This window comes from Podarcis muralis, chromosome 17 (genome assembly GCF_964188315.1).
Source record: "Podarcis muralis chromosome 17, rPodMur119.hap1.1, whole genome shotgun sequence".
Lineage (NCBI taxonomy): Eukaryota > Metazoa > Chordata > Lepidosauria > Squamata > Lacertidae > Podarcis > Podarcis muralis.
In genome coordinates this window covers 10,846,230-10,868,122 of record NC_135671.1, presented here as the reverse complement: position 1 = coordinate 10,868,122, position 21,893 = coordinate 10,846,230, and the positions used below count along the sequence as shown (strand labels likewise).

The window sequence follows — 21,893 nt, the reverse complement described above, 5'->3', positions numbered from 1 at the left end:
TGTTGATGATCCAGAAATGATCATATCTGTGTAAAGCTATACCAAATATTTGTTGGTTTTGGTTTTTCACTTCTAATATAGTTATATGTCACTGAAAACTGTATTTCCTGGAAATGATTCTGTGTGAACATTCACCTTTCAGACATATGTTTGCATGTTTTGGTTTTCCTCTGTTCCTGTTCCTCCTTTCTTCTGCAGTTAGATACATGCACGATCCCATAAAATAAACAGATTTGGCTATAGGTTAACACTACTGAGAGCAAAGGAAATCACCTGAGAACTAAAAGCATGGAAGGAAAATAAAGGACTAGTAGATAATATTTAAAATAATAATAATCACTAGTAGATAATATTTTAAAAAATAATAATCACCATAATAAGAAAGGAGGTGTTTTCCAACATTCAGCAAAATGGTGGGATGGGGGAATGTGAATAGTCTCAGCTCAGACAAATTCACACTTGTCTTAACATGGGAGGAAAATGCCATCTTTGCTGTTAAGAACACCAACAAGTTGTTGGGTTTTTCTTTTTTAAAAAAAGTTTAGTTCATTTTCTAGTAATATAAAACTAATTAATATAAAACACAATGCATATTAAAACATTTTAAAAGCTTGGGGGTATTGTGCACAGTAAAGACTAACAGATTTATTACTGTTAATTAAAGACGCAGAGATTTATTACAGATTTATTGTGCTGCTATAAATCAGTTAGTGCCACAAGGCTCTGAGCTAGATTTGCCGCCTAACCTTCTGGAATCTTTGCAAGATCCAGCATTTAAGGGCCGAATCAGTTCTCCTGCTTTTAAGAAAAGTTTAATGGCTGTATCAGAATGGTAGAAAATCCAGTCAGCGTTGTGGTGCTGTGTGGGACTTTCCCCCAGTAGAAATTTATTCCTCAAGGCTGTTTGCCTTATGAGACAGGTAGGTAGCCATGTTGATCTGCCGTAGTCAAAACAAAAGAAACAATTCCTTCCAGTAGCACCTTAGAGACTAAGTAAGTTTGTCATTGGTATGAGCTTCGTGTGCATGCATGAAATTTGCATGGTATCTGAAGAAGTGTGCATGCACACGAAAGCTCATACCAATAACAAACTTACTTGGTCTCTAAGGTGCTACTGGAAGGAATTTTTTTATTTTGTTTTGTCTCATGAGAGAAAGTACAGAAGTAACTTGAGTTGCACCTTCGGAATAATTATTACTTATCCTGGCATTGCACCCCAAACTTATAATGTTAAATGTTGATAAGGCTTATTGTATGCGTACATTTCCCCTTCTATTTCTTCCATGATGCCTGAGGACAAAAACCTCAGCCACACAAAGCACACTTGGGCTAATCTTTTGCTGCATGACACTTCACTGCAAAAACTACCTGAGGGGGACTAGCAGACCTGTGTCTGCCTGACACTTAGAGTGGTACATTTTTAAATATATTTTACAAGATGTACCATGAGTGGTGTTGGCTGGAGGCAGGGAAAATAAGACTCATCTCTTCCTGCGTCTCCCGTCTTCCGCTCACCCTTGTTCTGCTGCCGCTGCCACTGAAACCTCCACCCCTTCAGTTTCCTTTGTCTCTTTGCTTCAGCAAGGAAAGTGTTAAGCTGGGGAGAGAACTTTTTCTGGTCCCTTGATTTTCTGTGTCACTATATCTTAGTCTGCAGGCTAGAACTAGCCTGCCTGGTGCAGCTCCATGTGCTTCTATCTTTAGGATATATATTTTTTACCATCGTTGTTGTTGCAGAGGGGAGTGTTGAATCATGTGAACCCGTCCCCTGCAGGCTGAATCTGTACAGCCTGGATCTACATTTACCACCTGAGCAGGAACTAGGCCAAGGAGACGACAAGATTGCCAGAGCATAGATTCTGCTACTTTGGGTGAAGATATATACTTTCATAAGACATATATATTTGGTTCCCCAACCCCTTCTCTGTCTCCTCTCCTCACAAGGTGCAGAATCCTATGGTAAATTCATATGACAGCGGTCCTTGTGCAGTTTGCCTTTTCAAGTCACCGCTGATGCATAGAGCAGGGTGGCCATGTATACTCTTTCTCATCACCTTGGCAGGTAGAGGTCCCACTTTCCTACATGACCCTGGCCTGTCCACAAGTTTAGTAGCAGCCCTGCAAGCTCCTGACATGGTTGCATTAATAGGTAAAGGTACCCCTGCCCGTACGGGCCAGTCTTGACAGACTCTGGGGTTGTGCGCCCATCTCACTCAAGAGGCCGGGAGCCAGTGCTGTCCGGAGACACTTCCGGGTCACGTGGCCAGCGTGACAAAGCTGCATCTGGCGAGCCAGCGCAGCACACGGAATGCCGTTTACCTTCCCGCTGGTAAGCGGTCCCTATTTATCTACTTGCACCCGAAGGTGCTTTCGAACTGCTAGGTTGGCAGGCGCTGGGACCGAACGATGGGAGCGCACCCCGCCGTGGGGATTCGAACCGCCGACCATGCGATCGGCAAGTCCTAGGCGCTGAGGTTTTACCCACAGCGCCACCCGCGTCCCTGTGTTTGCATTAATAGAAGACAATATAAACTTGGATTACTGAAACGAGCTTTATGTGGGGCTGCCCTTAGGCATAGTCCGGAAGTTCAAGCCAGCAAAGAATGCAATGTGCGGCAGACAGCTAACAGCACCTGATGCTTCTGCTAAAACCTCTTTATTGGCTGCCCATATACCGCCCATGAACAGGTGGTGCTGTGGTCTAAAACACAAAGCCTCCTGGGCTTACGAATCCAAAGGTTGGTGGTTCGAATCCCCGCAACGGAGTGAGCTCCCGTTGCTCTGTCCCAGCTCCAGCCAACCTAGCATTTCAAAAGCATACAAGTGCGAGTAGATAAATAGGTACTGCTCCGACAGGAAGGTAAACTGCGCTTCCGTGCGCTCTGGTTTCCATCACGGTGTCCCGTTGTGCCAGAAGCAGTTTAGTGATGCTGGCCACATGACACGGAAAGCTGTCTGTGGACAAACACTGGCTGCCTCGGCCTGAAAGTGAGATGAGCGCCGCAATCCCATAGTCGCCTTTGGCTGAACTTAACCAACCAGGGGTCCTTTACCTTTAATTTTTTATAAGCTGTCCAACATTTCTCCAATGAAAATAGGGATGTCCTATTTAATAATAATAATAATAATAATAATAATAATAATAATAATACTTTTATTATTTATATTATTTATTATTGCCCCAGCCACCCTGGGCAGCTTCCAACATATATAAAAACATAACCAAACATTAAACATTTAAAAACTTCCATATACAGGGCTGCCTTCAGATCTCTTCTAAAGGTTGCATTGTTGCTGATCTCCTTGGCTCCCGACCCTCCAACATTTCTCAGATCAAAATAGGGACGTCCTAAGGAAAAGCAGGACATTCCAGGATCAAATCAGAAACCGGAATGGCTTCTGTAAATCTGGGACTGCCCCTGGAGAATAGGGGCACTTGGGGGGTCTGTATGCTACCAGGCCATGTTCAAGGTGTTTGTGTTGGTAGACAAAGCCCTGAACAATTTGGGTCCAGGATACTTTAAGGTGGAAGACCCAGGTGGCGAAGAGTGTCCGTCTATTCCAGCCCAGTCACTGATATCACCCGAGTGCCCTGTGTTACAGGTGCCCAGCTGGCTTCAACCAGAAATCAAGCATTTAGTATCACTTTTCCCATGCGATGGAACACGCTTCCAGCAGAGATTTGGCAGGCATCCTTTTGCCCTTTGTATGCAGTTGCTATAATTTTCTTGAGTAGGCAAGAAAGGTTTGTTGTTGTTGTTTAGTCGTTTAGTCGTGTCCGACTCTTCGTGACCCCATGGACCAGAGCACGCCAGGCACCTCTGTCCTCCACTACCTCCCGCAGTTTGGTCAAACTCATGCTGGTAACCTCGAAAACACTATCCAACCATCTCGTCCTCTGTCGCCCCCTTCTCCTTGTGCCCTCCATCTTTCCCAGCATCAGTGTCTTCTCCAGGGAGTCTTCTCTTCTCATGAGGTGGCCAAAGTACTGGAGCCTCAGCTTCAGGATCTGTCCTTCCAGTGAGCACTCAGGGCTGATTTCCTTAAGAATGGATGCGTTTGATCTTCTTTCAGTCCATGGGACTCTCAAGAGTCTTCTCCAGCACCATAATTCAAAAGCATAAATTCTTCGGCGATCAGCCTTCTTTATGGTCCAGCTCTCACTTCCATACATCACTACTGGGAAAACCATGGCTTTAACTATATGGACCTTTGTTGGCAAGGTGACATCTCTACTTCTCAAGATGCTGTCTAGGCCTGTCATTGCCCTTCTCCCAAGAAGCAGGCGTCTTTTAATTTCATGGCTGCTGTCACCATCTGCAGTGATCAAGAAAGGTTTAGTTTTTTGTAATTTTCAAAAAAGATTGCTGTACCCTCCCCTGATGTTTTTGGAGAGGGCGATATAAATAATTATTTTATAAATACAGTGGTGCACCGCAAGACGAACGCCTCGCAAGACGGAAAACCCGCTAGACGAAAGGGTTTTCCGTTTTGGAGGCGCTTCGCAAAACGAATTTCCCTATGGGGTTGCTTCGCAAGACGAAAAAATCTTGCGAGTCCCCGCGGGGGTTTTTTGCTCCCCCCCTTTTCCTAAGGCACTAAGCTGCTTATCAGCTGTTCCGCTGATAAGCCGCTTAACAGCTGATTGCGAAAAGCCGCTAGACCGCTGTAGCGCTAATCCGTTAAGCTGTCAGTGGGCTTGCTTTGCAAGACGAAAAAACCGCTAGACGAAGAGAATCGCGGAACGGATTCTTTTCGTCTTGCGAGGCACCACTGTAAAACAAATGTAAATAAATAATAAGAGCCCGGCTAGATCAGGACAAAGACCCATCCAGTCCAGCAAACTGTTCTCATAGTAGCCTTACAGACCCCTCTTGGGAAGTTTGCAAGCAGGACAAGGATTGATGGGTTACAGTTAAGCAATGTCTGGGGGGGACAAAGGTTCCTCACTCCTGGTGCAGTTCCAGAGTTTAGAATCATAAAATTGTACAGTTGGCAGAGACCACGAGGGTCATCTAGTCCAACCCCCTGCAAAGAAGGGATCTTTTTGCCCAACGTGGGGATTGAACCCATGAACCTGAGATGAAGAACCTTATGCTCTACCAACTGAGCTGTCCCACAGACTGATGCTTCAGATCACCTCTTTGCACGCAACCACCAACTGTAGGAAATGCTTGCACAGACTGGCTTGTTTTATTTTTGCTTTCTGCACATTTGCAATGCATCATGCATGTGCCTAGCTGTTTGACTTTCAAAGAGTGCACCAAGGACCAGAGTTTACATTCCGTTTCGGCTTGTAATTGCCAGGCGTTCACTCAAACTGCCGAACTCCTTTTTGCAGAATAATATGATGGGGAAGCATGCCCAAAGGTAATTTGGACTGCATCCTTTTGCTCCCAAGGCAGGATTTCAGTACCTAGGCATATGCCTCATGTGCTAATCCAAACAAGGCCCCTATGCTGCAGCTCTGTTCCTTATTAATAGAGATGCCCCGAGAGTACCTATTACTTTGGAAACTCTAGTTAAGATGTTCTCATGCAGAATAATGAGCTGGAAGACTTCGGAGGTGGTAGAGTGCACCACTCTGAACATTTTACTGTGTTTAAAAACCAAGTCAACTGTGAGTAGAAAGCTAGTTTATCAGGACAGTGCATTTTAGGCCAGCATTTTCCCTGCTCTGCTAATTTTCTCTTTGCAGATAGGGTTGTTTTGGCTAAAGCATAAGGGAACGTTAAAAATGTGATCCCCGGAGTCTGAAGTGCACTCTGCTGTCTCAGAGCTCCCACCACGTTCTGCTGCCTAAGGGCTTTTCCACCTAGGAGGGTTTGATCAAAAGCTTTTTCTTTCTAATGAGATGAGTAGGTTTAACTGGGATTTTGTGGGGTTGGTTGCGTGGTGAGTTCCCGCCTCCCCCATCAGAAATAAAGACACACGACACCAACATTTTAGATTAATGGGCAAAAATTGGCCACAACTTTATTGGTTACAGGAATTGAGCAGTATTGACTTAGGCATTGGTCCTATCGACTATCCAGCTTCAGCCTGGTTGCTTGAAGTCCAGGAAGGGTTAACCGCCAATAGGGGGAGTCCTGCTGATGCACATCAACTAGGAGCTCCCCCGGGGTCACCGCTCAGGGGCATGCCTTAGGCCCACACCTCCATAGGCTTCGGACAAGGTAACGCCCCCTGGAATCCTTTACCAGACTACCCTTCGATATGGGGGGAAGGTGATGGCGCTTCCTCCCCCTTCATCTGCATAACAATACCCTTACCAATGCCTAACTGCCAACGCCGAGGAAGTTGTGACAATTTGCTACGAGGTAAAACCAAATGGATGGAGCCTATTTGCCAAGTGGAAAAAATTCTTCCCAGGCCCCTTGACGGCGACCAACCGAAGTCCATAGCAAGGTCAGAGCAGTAAACTAAGGGCGGGCAGGGTGGGAAACTGGATCAGCTGGAGCGATGAAAGAGGAAAATCCTTGGCCATGCCGGCCCTAAATAGCGCGGGTCACGCCTCCTGGGCCAGCTGATTGGCTAGCAAGGGAGATGACGCAGCAGAGGATTCCCTCAGCCCGCAACCCCACCTCCTCTCCAGCTCGGAAGTGGCTTTTCAGCACAACCTAACAGTCCTCCTATTGCAACATCTCAGTCCGATTAATCCTCATCTTTTACACCAGGCAAGTATTTTGTTGCTGCTCCTGCCTCACAGCTGCAGTGCAGCCTTAAAATGGCCTGAGCGTCTTTCTCCTTCTTCTGTATCAAGGCCCCAAGCCCCCCACCCCCATTTCTTGAATAATAAAACACATGGACCCAAGAGGGAGAAGTCCCGGCCACACGGCTGCTTCAATACAGTAAGCCACGGCCCCCCGGCTGACCGCATTGGTTGGCCATGGGCATGACACGGCCGGGACTCCCCTATGATGCGGGGGCACTGCCACGCCCCCGCTGTGCATGAGGAGGGTGCGTGGCCTGCCCACAACACTGCCCCCCAGGGGATGGGGAGCGGCCTTCAGGGAATCCTGGAAGCTGCCATTCTGCAAGGGGTCTTGGGTTTTTCACCAAATAATTCTCAGTCCTGACTCCAAATTGCATTGCCAGGGAAAGGCATGGGATTTAAGCTTCCATAAAACTGATATAAGTGTGTGCTACTCATAGGCTTCTGCATGCCTGGTTTGGAAAAAAGTGTTTTACGTAAAAGGACTGTGGTTTGGCTGGTACCAGGAGGGAGTAATCAATGGCACAGCAACATTTGTCCCTGTGTCCTTATCAAGTAAGCAAGCATCACTAATCCTAATTATTCTAAAACAGTTACACAAACAGAATGAGGTGGGAAATGAAGAGCTTTGGGTGGGTTTTTATTAAGAACTCCAGGTTCTGTTTAGTGTTTTCTTAAGTTGTCATAAGGGATGCGGGTGGCGCTGTGCGTAAAACCTCAGTGCCTAGGACTTGCCGATCTTATGGTCGGCGGTTCGAATCCCCGCAGCGGGGTGAGCTCCTGTCGTTCGGTCCCAGCTCCTGCCCACCTAGCAGTTCAAAAGCACCCTTAAGTGCAAGTAGATAAATAGGTACCGCTTTATAGCAGGAAGGTAAACGGCGTTTCTGTGTGCTGCGCTGGTGCTGGCTCGCCAGAGCAGCTTCGTCACGCTGGCCACGTGACCCAGAAGTGTCTGCAGACAGCACTGGCTCCCGGCCTCTTAAGCGAGATGAGCACGCAACCCCAGAGTTGGACACGACTGGCCCGTACGGGCAGGGGTGCCTTTACCTTTTTAAGTTGTCATAATCTCTTTATGTCTGTGCCAGCATCATTTATGTTGGCACAGCTTCTCAAAGAATACTGTTTGTTAGTTAAATATGCCTGCAGAGCTCAAGATGGGCTGTCTGATACTCTGGGTTCACCCTTCAAGCCTTGTGCAAAAAAACCCCACATCCTAAAAATGTCCTCAGGATCACTTGAAAAGTTGGTTTTGCAACATGGCGATCAAGCTCTGTGTAGGGGAAAGAGTGTGTTGCGGATCATTTGAAATGTGACATGGCCATTACGCACCCCCACCCCCCACCCCAATACTATGCTGATCAGGTAGCATTGTACTGCAGTGAAATGAACACTCGTGATACACTTAAAAAAAAGAAAAAGAAATAAATCGGAGTACATTATTGTTCTTTTCCCTCTACAGAGAGACAAATCTCTGATGAGGAAATTGAAGCACACATCTGCATACATAAAACCAGGCCTTAGGGGGCTGGAGGGAAAGGGAATGTTTATTTTAGCGCTGAAATGAATTTGCTCCACAAACCTCTCCTCTGTGAATTTTGATGTTGAGTATGCAGCCTGCAGGTAGGCGGACGTATGGTTTAATGCTTCACCACGAGAAAAAACAACCTCAAAACCCTTCTGCATTCAAAACTAGGATGTCAATGTAAAGGCTAATTAGAGTGCTTCTCTTTGAAATCTAGTTGCCAGTCCACAGTTGTTGGGGTTTGTTTGTTTTTTTGCATGGAGGGATATTTAGTCATGCGGTTCCCCCATCTGCAGAGTCAGAAGTGGCACAGTCCAATAACAGTTTTACCATTTCTTCTGCAACTTGTGTGAACTATTTTGATGTTATTTTGGACTGGGGAATCTGGGAGAAACTACGAAGCCTGAGGGGGCTGGTTGCAAGCTGAGCCAGTCAGCAGACAATGCGATATCCCATCTACCTCCGCTGCATATTTTGTTGCTATTGGTTGTGTTAGTTCCAGTACCATTTTGCAACAGGTTCTCTTTGTCCATTCCCAAAAGTTTGTCTCTCTCTCCCCTCCCCCCCCCAAACTTCTCAGTAGAGTGGTACCTCGGGTTAAGTACTTAATTCATTCCGGAGGTCCATTCTTAACCTGAAACTGTTCTTAACCTGAAGCACCACTTTAGCTAATGGGGCCTCCTGCTGCTGCCGCGCTGCTGGAGCACGATTTCTGTTCTCATCCTGAAGCAAAGTTCTTAACCTGAAGCACTATTTCTGGGTTAGCAGAGTCTGTAACCTGAAGCGTATGTAACCTGAGGTACTACTGTAGTACTGTATTTAGAAGCTTCAGTTCATCTCACTTGGAAAAAATGCAATTTCTTGATAGAGGGCTGAACGTTGTCTTCCTCAAAATAGTCTCTCTCTCTCTCTCTCTCTCTCTCTCTCTCTCTCTCTCTCACACACACACACACACACACACACACACAGAGAGAGAGAGAGAGAGAGAGAGAGCGCCACAAAATCAGGGAGCTACAATGAATGGCTAAACATGTTTATATTACAAAGTGCCTATCTGTATGGATTTTTCCACAGACCCTCCAAGTGTCTTTCAGGGACAGTCCCAGATTTACAGAAGCCTTCCTGCTTTTCCTTAGGAAGTCCCTATTTTCATTGGAGAAATGTTGGAGGGTATGGAGTTATGTGACCCCCGAGCCAAGGAGATAAGTCACTATACAACCTTTAGAAGACATCTGAAGGCAGCTCTGTAGAGGGACGTTATTAACCCAGATGGATGGGGTATATACATCATAAAGTTGTTATCATTATTATCCTTATTATGGAATAGGAGGTCCCTATTTTCATCAGAGAAATTTTGGCGGGTATGCGCCTGTTTTCTCATTCTCCCAGGCCTCTCTGCAGAAGTTGCTGTGATTTCCTGCAGCCCCCCTGGCCCATTTGTAGCCTCCCTGACAGCCACAAATGGGGAAACTCAGGATCATACACCAGAGAAATATGCGCAGCCAAGGGATCCGAAACGAATAAGGCCTCGTACATTTGAACATTCGCTTCAAGCAAGTTTAACTGCAGGGACTTGTCAGTTGGCTCATGATTTACAGGTTAGGCCCTCAATCTGGCAGCCCGTAAGCAGCTTCTGCTTCTCTCTCTTTCTCCCTGTCCCCCTCCCCAAAGTGTGAAGTGGAGAGGTTGTAATGGTGATTTCATCCCTCATAAATCTACTTCTCTCTCCCCTCCCCACGCACGTACTCACACATATGCATGAGTGCCGGTCGCAAGTCTGAGGCTGAGAACAATAGCTGCAAGCCACAAAACTGAAAAGGGTAGACAGGGTAAATGCCACAGCTGCGTTGCCACAGGACGGGGAGTTGCTGTGATAAAAACGGCAGCAGGTTCTAGCGCGGCCTCCTCTGGTTGATACACAAGCTGCCGGAAAGATGAAGGGAGACTTAAAGCCGCACAGATTCGAAACGAAGGCAAACAAGATTGCTAATTAGCCGTGGACTGTGTCGTTCCAACATGCCAGGGAGCATTATGTTCAGCTGTTGCAAAGATTTGCTCTGTGGGCAAATGAAAAGGCCATGTGGCCTGATCCCTGATGAAAACTTTGAAATAGAAAAGTCCAGATTTCAACAATAGCTCCAAAGGGACTTAGATGATCACCCTCCATGTAGTACTTGCACAGAAAGGCCAATCACAATGCAGCTCTGAGACCTCTCTCTCTCTCTCTCTCTCTCTCTCTCACACACACACACACACACACACACACACACAAGCTAATATGCTTATGCTATTCATTCCGAAAGCTTCTGCTGAAAAGCAGGAAAATATTGTTTGGCCAACAGGAGCTGGGCACTGCTTTCCTGCAGAGAATTTGTGAGATGGGAAATGCAGAACAAGAGCCCTCTCCAAGGTACTGAAAAAGCTCCACTGCATACCCTCCAACATTTCTCCGATGGAAATAGAGGTGTCCTATTTGATGCTTTTGAATTATGGTGCTGGAGGAGACTCTTGAGAGTCCCATGGACTGCAAGAAGATCAAACCTATCCATTCTTAAGGAAATCAGCCCAGAGTGCTCACTGGAAGGACAGAGTGTGAAGCTGAGGCTCCAATACTTTGGCCACCTCGTGAGAAGAGAAGACTCCCTGGAGAAGACCCTGATGTTGGGAAAGATAGAGGGCACAAGGAGCACAAGGAGAAGGGAACGACAGAGGATGAGATGGTTGGATAGTGTTCTTGAAGCTACCAGCATGAGTTTGACCAAACTGTGGGAGGCATTCAAATCAGAAACTGGGGTGGCTTCTGTAAATCTGGGATTGTCCCTGGAAAATAGGAACACTTGGTCTGCAGGTGGCAGAAAGGCCAAACTCCTAGTGGACTCTTACACTTTGTGTGCCATTCTGATGTGCTTTTGAAAAGCAATATGAAAACAAAAAAAGGATCTGGAACATGTTTTAGTGTCTTTCCATCATCACTGCTTCCCCACACAGCAGGAGATAGAGCTTCTGGGTTGAATGTAGCCTGGCAAGTCCTGACAGATGGAAATTAACTACTACCAGTCTACCAGCTTGGGTTTTTTTGTTTTTGCTCTTGCTTTTTTAAAATTTATACTCAGGGAAATTGAACCATTTTCCTTGCTTCTTCTAGGGAGCCCCATGACACTGTTAGGAGTCAAGCGCAATTAATCACATAATGAACTCAAGCAACATAAAAGGCAATAAAATCTTAGGTTGCTGAGGAATCGTTAGCGGATGCAGCATTTGTATGCTAAAACCAAAAATATGAAATGGTTGTAATGGTACATTATCTCCAGCAGTCGAATTCTGAACTGATAGCTTTGGTTTTCTTTTCTTTTTTAATTCACAACTTGTTTTGGCCTCTACACAGCGAGGAGGGAGTTTTGCTTATAATTGGAACAGAGAAATCTCTAAAGGATTCAGCCATTCCAATCAACGCTAAAAGCAACAGTTTAGAACACAGAGGAAAATAAAGTATCGTGATCCATCAAAACTGTAGTGGGAATTAGTTGCATAGAATGAAGAAATATAGCATCTGGTTGAGACAAAAAACTTGTTGTTGGAAGAAAGGCCCTGAGAGGTCTTTAGTGATTCCAAATAATTGAGATATTTTTTTTTTTTTGCCTTGTCTTAATTGAAGCCAATGCATCTTAGTGCCCACTGCCCACAATGAAAGGTCGAAAGAATGAGCACATACAGTAAATACTACTTCAGTGTTTATAGAGTAATGCTCTTCCTAAGTGTGCGGCATAGACAATCTAGGATGCAGGCATAATTTATTGTCCCATTGTTACAGATGGAGGCTTAGATCTAAAGACAGTGGCTTGTTCACAGCTACTCTATGAGTTCAGAGCATGGGGGAGAGTTGAATCAGGGCGATTCTGCCCCAGAGGTGTCCCTACCACAACACTATGGTGCCTCTTGAGGACCAAATTAAATGCGATGTTGTCAGGGCTGCCTCAGGTCCCAGCTCACAAAGGACCAACGCCAGTTCCTTTTTATATACAGAAATCTTTATTGAAGTTCATTATTGGTTTGACAGCCGCGGCGCGCAGCCCTACGTCGGAAACCCTAGACCGTCGAAGCTCCATCTGAGTCTCCTCCCCCCAGACACCAGTTTAAGACCCTAGCCTTGCTCCACCTCTTCCTCTGCTCCCTTTTCCTCTGGGTCCGCCTGTCCGCCGGGGTTTTCCCCTTTCTGGACTCTTCTGACGCTGACTCCCCTGAGTCTTCCCCCTCCCTCCGGCGGGCTTTAGGACCTGGTTCCCAATCCGGGCTTTCTGCTGTCCCGCGTGCCTGTACATTTGAACTTGGCACGCGCGCCCAGCCTGCCACCTTCCTTCTGACCGTTATACTGCTCCTGTCGCTGCTTGCCGGAGGAGACGCTGACTCTGACCTATGAGACTCTTCCCCCCCACTACGCTCCGGTGGGGAAGCTGGCCCTGATTTCCAGCTACTGCTCTGGGAGTCTCCGCTGGCCCCCTGCTTCTGGTGTGTCCCCCCTGGGACCCCCCTTGCCCTGGCCATCGGCGCTCCCTTCTGGGAATCTTCTGATTCACTGGAGAGGCTCATGGAATCTCTCGGGTCACTGTCATTCTGCCCTCCGCTGCCCTCAGATTCTTCCCCTTCGCTCTCCATTTCCTCTCTCCCCTGCGCCTCTGCTCCTGAGCCCCTGACAGATGTACTTTGGAACCTGGTCTCCTGTTTTCAAGCAATCACTAATTTAATTTAATTACTGCAATGTGTTATACATAGGGCTGCCTCAGCTAGTGCAGAATTCAATGGCCAGGTTGCTTCCAGAGCAAGACAGTTTGAGCATATTACACCGATCCTGGTCCGACTGCGCTGGCTACCAATTCGTTTCCGGGTCCAAATCAAAGTGTTGGTTTTGACCTATAAAGGCTTAAACGGCGCAGGACTGCAATACCTCAAGGACCGTCTCTTCCCATATGAACCTACCTGGATCCTGAGATCATCTTCAGAGGCCCTCCTTCATGTGCCTCCTCCTCAAGAGATCAGGAGGGTGGCAACATGAGAAGGGGCCTTCTCTGTGGTGGCTCCCCATCTGTGGAATGCTCTCCCCAGGGAAGTTCGCCTGGCGCCTTCATTATACACCTTTAGGCACCAGGCAAAAGCGTTCCTTTTTAACAAGGCCTTTGCCTGACCTAATCTACATCCTATACCCTTTTAAAATGTGTTTTTTGGGGGGGAGGGCTATTGGGTTGTAGTTTTTTATTTTTATTAGGTATTTTGTGGTTTTATATCTTGATTTTATTCTGTGAGCTGCCCTGAGACCCCCGGGTATAGGGCTGTACATAAATTCTAATACAGTAATAATAATAATAATAATAATAATAATAATCAGGGGGATGGTGCTGAATGGTGTTCAGCAGAGAAATAAATTAGCTGCATTTATTTTTCTTCTCTTCCCAACATGTTCGGATGTGTAATCTTTTTCAAAAGAAACATAAAGGTAGTTAAAGTGTTTGTGCTCTCCTCTCCAAATATTTATAATTTAGACCTAAAACAAACTGAGAAACTACTCAAAAAACCCCTTCACAACCACATCTAACTCAAGCAGACCTGGAGATTGGAAGGGTGTGTTTAATCCTTTCCTCCTGTGCATTTTCCTTAATCTAAAATGATGCTCTTTTGAGAATGACATTAGCTCTGCGGGGGGCGAGGGAGGGCAGGAGGACAATTTAAATTGAGCATGAGAGGAAAGAGTTAAAAAGGCCTTCTTTCCAGCACTCTTTCTAGATCAAATTAGAAACCCCACATGACTGCTGCGAGGTAAACAAAACAAAAACTGAGAGAGATCCTGATGATGGATCTCCTGCAGGATGTCTAGTTTAACTTTCCATAGCAGGGGAAATGTTTTTTGCCTTTGTATTTATTGTTTTGCTTTCCTGTATTTTATGGGCCATGTGGTTCATTTGCAAGCTCCCTTCCTGCCCTGTCTTGGAGTTTGAAATAAGATAGGAGAAAATTGTGAGGATTTCTAGAAACAGGATTCCAGGGCATATGGCACGATTAGTAGTAGTAGTAGTAGTAATAATAATAATAATAATAATAATAATAATAATAATAATAAATTACTTATACCCCGCCAACTGGCTGGGTTTCCCCAGCCGTTCTGGGCGGCTTCCAACAGGAGATTAAAAATACATTAAAACGTCAGTCTCTTCTTTTTTAAAAAACTTCCCTAAATAAACTTCTAACAATGCAACATTGCACTGCGCTGCTTCTGACATTGCACATGGCAGTTCCCTTCTCCTGTCTTGCAGGCAAGAAGCTTCCCCTTCCAGCAGAGAGGTGATGAGACTGGACACAACCTCTGTCACCTGTGGGGACTCATTGGTCCACCACCAGATGCTGCAGGTGGCCAACTCTCATCATCCTGGCCATTTATTAGCCATGCTTGCTGGGGATGGTGGGCAGTTGAGCCCAGCAACTTCTGATGTGCCAAAGCACCGCCCCCCCCTGCACACGCCTGACCTACATGCTCTCAATTGCCCACCCTGGGTGCAACGGCTTTGCATCTTGAAAGGCAGGGCTGCAAATAGTATTTCTCAAAGGCTGTGCCTTTGCGATGGGGAGGACTTAGGACTTATTCCTTTTCTTATTGCATGCAGCGGCAGCTTTATTTTCCTTGCTTGCTTCTTGCAGGCTGATATACCTCTTTTTTTTTTAATGCTCTTGTGGAACAGCATTCTAGAAGAGCATTAAAGCTCTGGCAAGGATGAGGTTTTTTTTCCAGGTGGCACCTGTCATCCATCACATGCAACATCCCTGGCTTTCGTCCAGGTATCGTGGTCCAAATTCAATTTCCTGACACATTTTGCAGTCCTGCGGTGTTCTTTCCAAAGAATGAATCAGAGCAGAATGGAAATTCATTAGGCACTCTAGTTACAGCAGAGCTGGAGGAGCGACTTGCCCACCACATTAGCACAAGGGGGTGAACTCCTTGTTTCTCTACATTAGCTGCAAATGTTAAAAGTTAACACCTCCAGGCAGATGGGGAGAGGGCAAATGCAAGCAGGGCTGTCTGTACAGCGCTGTTGCAAATATCCTCTGTCATCCCCTTCTCCTTGTGCCCTCCATCTTTCCCCACATCAGGGTCTTTTCCAAGGAGTCTTCTCTTCTCATGAGGTGGCCAAAGTACTGGAGTCTCAGCTTCACGATCTGTCCTTCCAGTGAGCACTCAGGGCTGATCTCCTTATGAATGGATAGGTTTGATCTTCTTGCAGTCCATGGGACTCTCAAGAGTCTCCTCCAGGTAGCACTTATGGCTTCCACCAAAAAACTTGGGAAATGTAGTTTGGTTCAGGGTGCTGGGGATTGTTGCATTGTGAGGGGTAGACTACACTTCCCATAAAGCTTTAGATGTATGGCAGTGTTTCCCAACCTTGGGCCTCCAGCTGTTTTTGAACTACAATTCCCATCATCCCTGACCACAGGTCTTGCTAGCTAGGAATGATGGGAGTTGTAGTCCAAAAACAGCTGGAGGCCCAAGGTTGGGAAACACTGATGTATGGTATCACGTTGCATTTAACATTGCTCTCAGGCTTGTCTTTCTTATTTAGGTGCTGCGTTTAACGCTTAAGGTCAAGATGGATTAAGGCAGGCTTCCTCAGACTCGGCCCTCCAGATGTTTTTGGCCTACAACTTCCATGATCCTTACCTAGCAGGACCAGTGGTCAGGGATAGTGGGAATTGTAGTTTCAAAACATCTGGAGGGCCAAGGTTGAGGAAGCCTGGATTAAGCGGTCTAATTCCATGCAGGGGGCAAGGGGGAAAATAATACGTAAGGGAGAAGAGAGAGAGAGGAAGGAGGGGGTGCCACATTTGCTTTGGACTCCGACATCCCCTGCCATTTCCCTTGGTCTTCCAAGGGGTAGAGCAAATAATCTGAAGAGTTATGTGGTACCTCTTTCATTCTTCCCACCCTGTCAGATCTGTCCATTTGTATGCAGACATGTATGGTGTTATGACTAGCATTTCTCAAGGGACAGCTGTTGTGAGGCTGTTGAATTCTGAACAATGTGTGATTCTGGCTTCTTATCTCTCTGGGCTCCATCAATGCCAGACCAGCTTTTGCAGCATTGTGAGAGAAGAAATTCCATGAAAGAATTGAGGAACTGGCTGTGTTCAGGCACTGCTACAGTTTATTGTGAGAGGAACAAGCCTAGCCTCCTCCTGGGGTTTTTACACTTGTCCACCTCCCTCCTCTGGTGCAGCTGCAAGTAGCAGCTGATGATCTCGGCTTCCATGTCATCTGTTTGACGTATCATGGTTAATCATACCCATGACTAAACAAATAACACTTCGGTCTTCCTTCCCGGGGTGTGTGTGTGTGTGTCTGTATGAATCTGTATTTTATTCTGAATCCAAGTTATGGGTCGTTGGACCGCAATGAAGATTACTATTATTATATCATGGTTAATTTTAACTATGGTTTGTTTGAAACAAGCCAACTTCAAGCCATAGTTTATGAAGCTGGCTTATTTCACTGAACTGTGGTTACAACTAACCACAGTTTAGGGTTAGAACGTAATGTTAAATTGTGCTTTATTGAAATGAGAAGTGAAAGTGGCCAAACTCATTGTCATGATGCACTGGAGGCGGGGGGTGTGTGTGTTGCCCAGTGGTGAAGCATATGCCCACGCTGCCCAGGCACGGGTGCACGGAGCGGTGCGCATGCCCTGCAGCCGGGGGTGGAGCGAGCCACCGATGGCGGACATTTGGCGTGCCGCCTGCCCAATGCCCCACCAAGTGAAGACACCTGGGGCAGTCTGCCCCCAGGGTTACCTCAGTCCTGGGGTGGCCAGTAGGCTCATTTCTCACAAGATAAACTACGGCTTATCGTGGTGTTCAAATTTAGCCAGTGCAGAGTTCTGACCTCTCTAATAAGGTATTATCTTTTTATAGGTTTCTCTCTCCTTTGGGGATTGATATTAACACTGGGGCCACAATTCCATACACCTCAATTCTCTCTGTTTACCAGAGAGAGCCTTTCTTTTCTGATCTCTCCTCCAGTTAACAGGCTTGGGGGTATATCTTTTCTAAAATGTTGTTAGTGTGCTCATATGGTTCTTCAGAATCCAGCTTCCTCCCCGGGGCCACAACAAATTGAATTAAATCTATGAGTGGTGGTAGATAAATAGGGATAATTGGAGCAAAAAATTAATATATGCTGGTGCTGCTGAGTAAATCAATTCAGTGTACCAGAGGCAGAGATGAGCTTTCAGCAAAGTCCAAGTGCCTCGAACAGTGATTTCTCCTGGACAAATAAGCACACTTCAAATACGCAAGAGTGGGTTTTTACTTTCATCTGTGGAATATTAGAGAATACTGAAGACTAGGTAGCCTGTTTTGTTTGTGTGGTGGAGGATATTTGCGTATTTTATTTTATTTTTACTGTAACTAATCACCTGACTCTGGGGGTAAATGAGTTTAAAAGGAAAAGCGATTTGCTAGTTCCACTGTGCGATCAGCTGCTAAAGTAAAAACCTTCAGAGCGTTTCTGGCTGCATGCGTGTTTCTCCTATGTTCAACCTATGGATGTCCACAATTATGGCAATGAGTACCTGAAGCAGGGTGGGTGGGGTGAACCTCAGGTGTGGTTGGTCAGGTGTACCTGCTACCATTAGGCAAGGCTAGTGGGGCACCTCCTTTTTTTTGTCTCACTTTCTGCTGCCCCCATTTCCCCTTGTCCCGTCCCCATAAAATGAAGACAGGGCCACAAATTGCCAACCTAAAGGCGAGGGCGCGCACACAGAACACATTGATACACTGTCTATATTCTGTAATTAGTGGTATAACACAACCACTTAGGAAAAGACTAAAAGAGGATGCATCCCGTTAAATTCAGGAAGCGTGTAGATATTTTGTTTCTAGCTTCTTCTTTTTAAAGCGTGTTAAATTGACAAATGTTTAACGGGCATAACTTTGCAATGCACGATACACTGCATATTCTTATGTCATTTACTGTAAAAATACAACCAAGTTGCCAAGTGCTCCGGTAACTATTTGTTATCTTCTCCCTCCCCTCTTTTAATGCACAGCACAATATTTTGCAAGCATCATGGTCATTGTCGGCTTATCTGTGGTGGTGACGGTTCTCGTTCTTCAGTTCCATCATCACGACCCTCAAGCTGGGAAGATGCCCCAATGGGTAAGTGCAAACAGACGCATCTCAAAAACATGCAAGGATATATATATCATTCATATATATATATATATATATATATATATATATATATATATATGGGGACGCAGGTGGCGCTGTGGGTTAAAGCCTCAGCACCTAGGACTTGCCGATCGAAAGGTTGGCGGTTCGAATCCCTGCGGCGGGGTGCGCTCCTGTCGTTCGGTCCCAGCGCCTGCCAACCTAGCAGTTCGAAAGCACCCCCGGGTGCAAGTAGATAAATAGGGACCGCTTACTAGCGGGAAGGCAAACGGTGTTTCCGTGTGCGGCTCTGGCTCGCCAGAGCAGCGATGTCACGCTGGCCACGTGACCCGGAAGTGTCTGCGGACAGCACTGGCTCCCGGCCTATAGAGTGAGATGAGCGCACAACCCTAGAGTCTGTCAAGACTGGCCCGTATGGGCAGGGGTACCTTTACCTTTACCTTATATATATATATATATATAAAAATAATTGTTTCGGAGGAGATAGAAAGAACAGAATATTTTAAAGAGAAGCTCACAATTCTGTCAGTGTCTCACATACGATATGCTCCCATTTGCTTTTGACTAAGCCTGCACAATTTGTGACCCATCCAGAGTGTGTAAGCTTCTGGAAAAGCATGTGCAGCCACTTGGCCACTTCAGTCCCTGGCTTATATTTATTTGCTTATTTGTAAAAGTATACATATGCCTCCCACTTACAAACCATTACAATAGCTTAATAGTTAGCTGCTTTCTGATTTTAACATTTCTACAAGTTTTTGATTGTATGGTTTTATGTATCATGGTTGTAAACCACTCTTCTTGTTATATTTTTATATACAGTAGTATATAATTTTTTTATATAAATAAGACATTTTAAAACAACATCTTGTTGTATCTGTCTGTCTCAAGAGACAACGAAGTGCACCTCCAGTGGTGAAATAAAACTTCCTTGGGGCGCAACATGACGCAATCATTAAAATGACTGGCTACTCAAGGAAAATAATAATAATGATATTGTATACTGCCCTATACCCTTAGGTTGCAGAGCATAAAATTTAAACAATGGCATAGGCCTGCTGACATAGCAAAGTCTCCAGAAATCAAAGGCGAGGGTGCCTGCTGAATCTCTCCTGTAGCTAACTCGTGGTTAATTTCCCCAGCAGCTATCCCTATGTGTTTCAGCGAAATAAAATAGTTAGAAATTCTGTGCTTACAAGATTGCGGGGCCAGGCGTTACCTTCCAAAAGCCTTGAGGATTGCATTGAGATTCTGGAATTGCTGTCCTCGTGCAGTTCAGAATAGAGTGAATTTTGCATGGAATAGTAATTGGTACATGCAGGAGGCTTACATCATAAAGAGGATGTTCGCTTGTGGTCTGGAAGAGGTAGAAGGTAGACTCATCTCTGTAGCTGTGCAAAACGACGCCTCAACAGAATACTGAGAAGTTGCGTCTCTCATACAAACCAAGATGGCTGGAGGGACTGTTGCTCTTGTGATTCCCATCACATCAGCACTGCTGTTCTCTTGCTAGGCTTCTTGTCGGCCGTGTTACCTGTCTCTTTCACAGGCTTCCCTGTAGCTCTTTGCTAGGTAAGAAAGCCATCCTAACAGATTCCCCATCGATGGAGGAGTCTGAATTCTCTTCCTGGAAATTTGGTTCTCTGCCACTCTCGTCTCCCGCTCATAAATAAGTCTCTCCTACGGAGCCGAGAGCTGCCTTGATTTCATTTGTGTTTATAATGAATTGCATATTGTTCTGTGATTATTTTTCACCTTGAAAAATAACTGATTTTAAGAGGGATGGAGGCGCTGCCTCGAGAGCAGCACTAACCAACAAAATCCCACTGCTTAATTGAGTGGCACTCGAGGTTAACCAGCATAAATTTTACCTGCGATGAATTTTTGCAAGGACATTCCGCAGTTTGCCTTGATGTTGGCTATTTCGTTTTAGCTATTAGCAGCTAATTAATTGCAGCAATTATGTACAGCTCTGTTAATTTGCATGTTGCCGGCTATATGGGTTGATTATAAAGTTCACTGCCCTGATCCAGCAAGAGAAAATAGGCATGCAAATAGTCGTGCAGGTGTATTATCTGGGGATCAAAAGTCCAATCTAGGGCTGGGATAATATTTTCTGAAATGGAGCTGGCCATCTGTTCAGCAGGAAGCAGAGGAATAGAATGAGTCCCCCCTTTCCCACTTGCCCTGACTTTGAATTTAAATAATATTAACACCAATATTACAACAACTATGGCTGCCGGCAAGGAGTGTAAATAGCATAGAAACAACATAATACGAGGCCAAGTATAGGGAATTGCCTAAAAAGTTGTTTGAATACATTGAATAATTGCATTTGCATTTGGTTATGTTCCAAAAAGGCAAGGAAGAAGTAAGTAAATTTAGAAATTATACTGAACACTGGAAACATTGTATCTCAACAGATATTATAACAAGAATGTTTAGAGAGGAATACTGTCATTTTGAATGGTCTTTCATGGTTCCTCTGCTTCTTAAAAATAATTTGAAAGAATAATTAAAAGGATATGTAACATCAGAAATCCCAGTATTTTTTCTAATTGGAATCCACTCAAGTGGCAAATCAAGATTTAAGTTTGTGCAGGCTCTGTTCATTTTACAACTGGAACGTCTCAACTGGGTTGCCATTTTATCATCTACATGGTAAAGCATACATTTCTCTTGTGAAGCGTACATTTTAAAATTGATTTAAAAAAATAATTTGAAATAGTGAGGGCTGTGTTCACTGTAGCGCTAAGCAGATTGCTCTGTCAGCACAGGGATTTCTTCTTATGCAACTGAACGGTCTCCAACTCTCCTTCCCTTACACATGCCCTAAATCTATTCTGCGGGTCCCCCATTCCCACAGAACAGATTTTTTTTGGGGGGGGGACAGCAGGGAGTTCCCTTGCGCTAATCCTTGTACTAGGATAAAAACATAGTTTGACTAGAACTCTCCTTTCTCAAATTCATTTCAGCACTCATTCACATATTGCAGTACAAAGGAAGTTAATGTTTTGTGTGCCTAACTAATCTCTAGGAACAATTTTTAATTTCAGTAGATTTTCATTTAACACATGTGCTACATCTGTCCAGCTAAAATGAATGTTGCGCTAGTTTGTGCCCTTATTTATTATGGGAGGACTTGGTCAGCTGAGATTGGGGCCAATTTTTTGGATCCTTTTGAGATTTTGCGTCTTCTAAAAAGTTGAAGGCACAGAGAGACTTGGGGCTCATCTATGCTTGCCCTTGGCTCACCGCTTTGCCCTGGGGGAACCCATTTTTTAGTGCTGAATCAGAGCCAACGTCAACTGGGTTTTCTCTGGATTGACGTTGGCTCCGATTTATCACTAAAGAGTGGGTTTTCCCAGGGAAAATGGCAGTGCAAGGGCAAAACCTTTCAGCCAGTGTCTAGAAAGCGTGGGATAAGCAGAAAGCTGGGACGCGGGTGG

At 45.4% G+C, this 21,893-nt stretch overlaps 1 protein-coding gene across 1 annotated transcript in view; it reads left to right on the top strand.

Moving 5' to 3' along the window:
* LOC114587416 (neuronal acetylcholine receptor subunit alpha-7-like) overlaps positions 1-21,893 on the top strand; it is a 115,810-nt gene that overhangs the window by 87,247 nt on the left and 6,670 nt on the right. Inside the window, exon 9 of the mRNA XM_028711621.2 lies at positions 18,320-18,429. Within this exon, the coding sequence (XP_028567454.2) occupies positions 18,320-18,429 (110 nt within the window). The remainder of the gene's footprint in view (positions 1-18,319; positions 18,430-21,893) is intronic.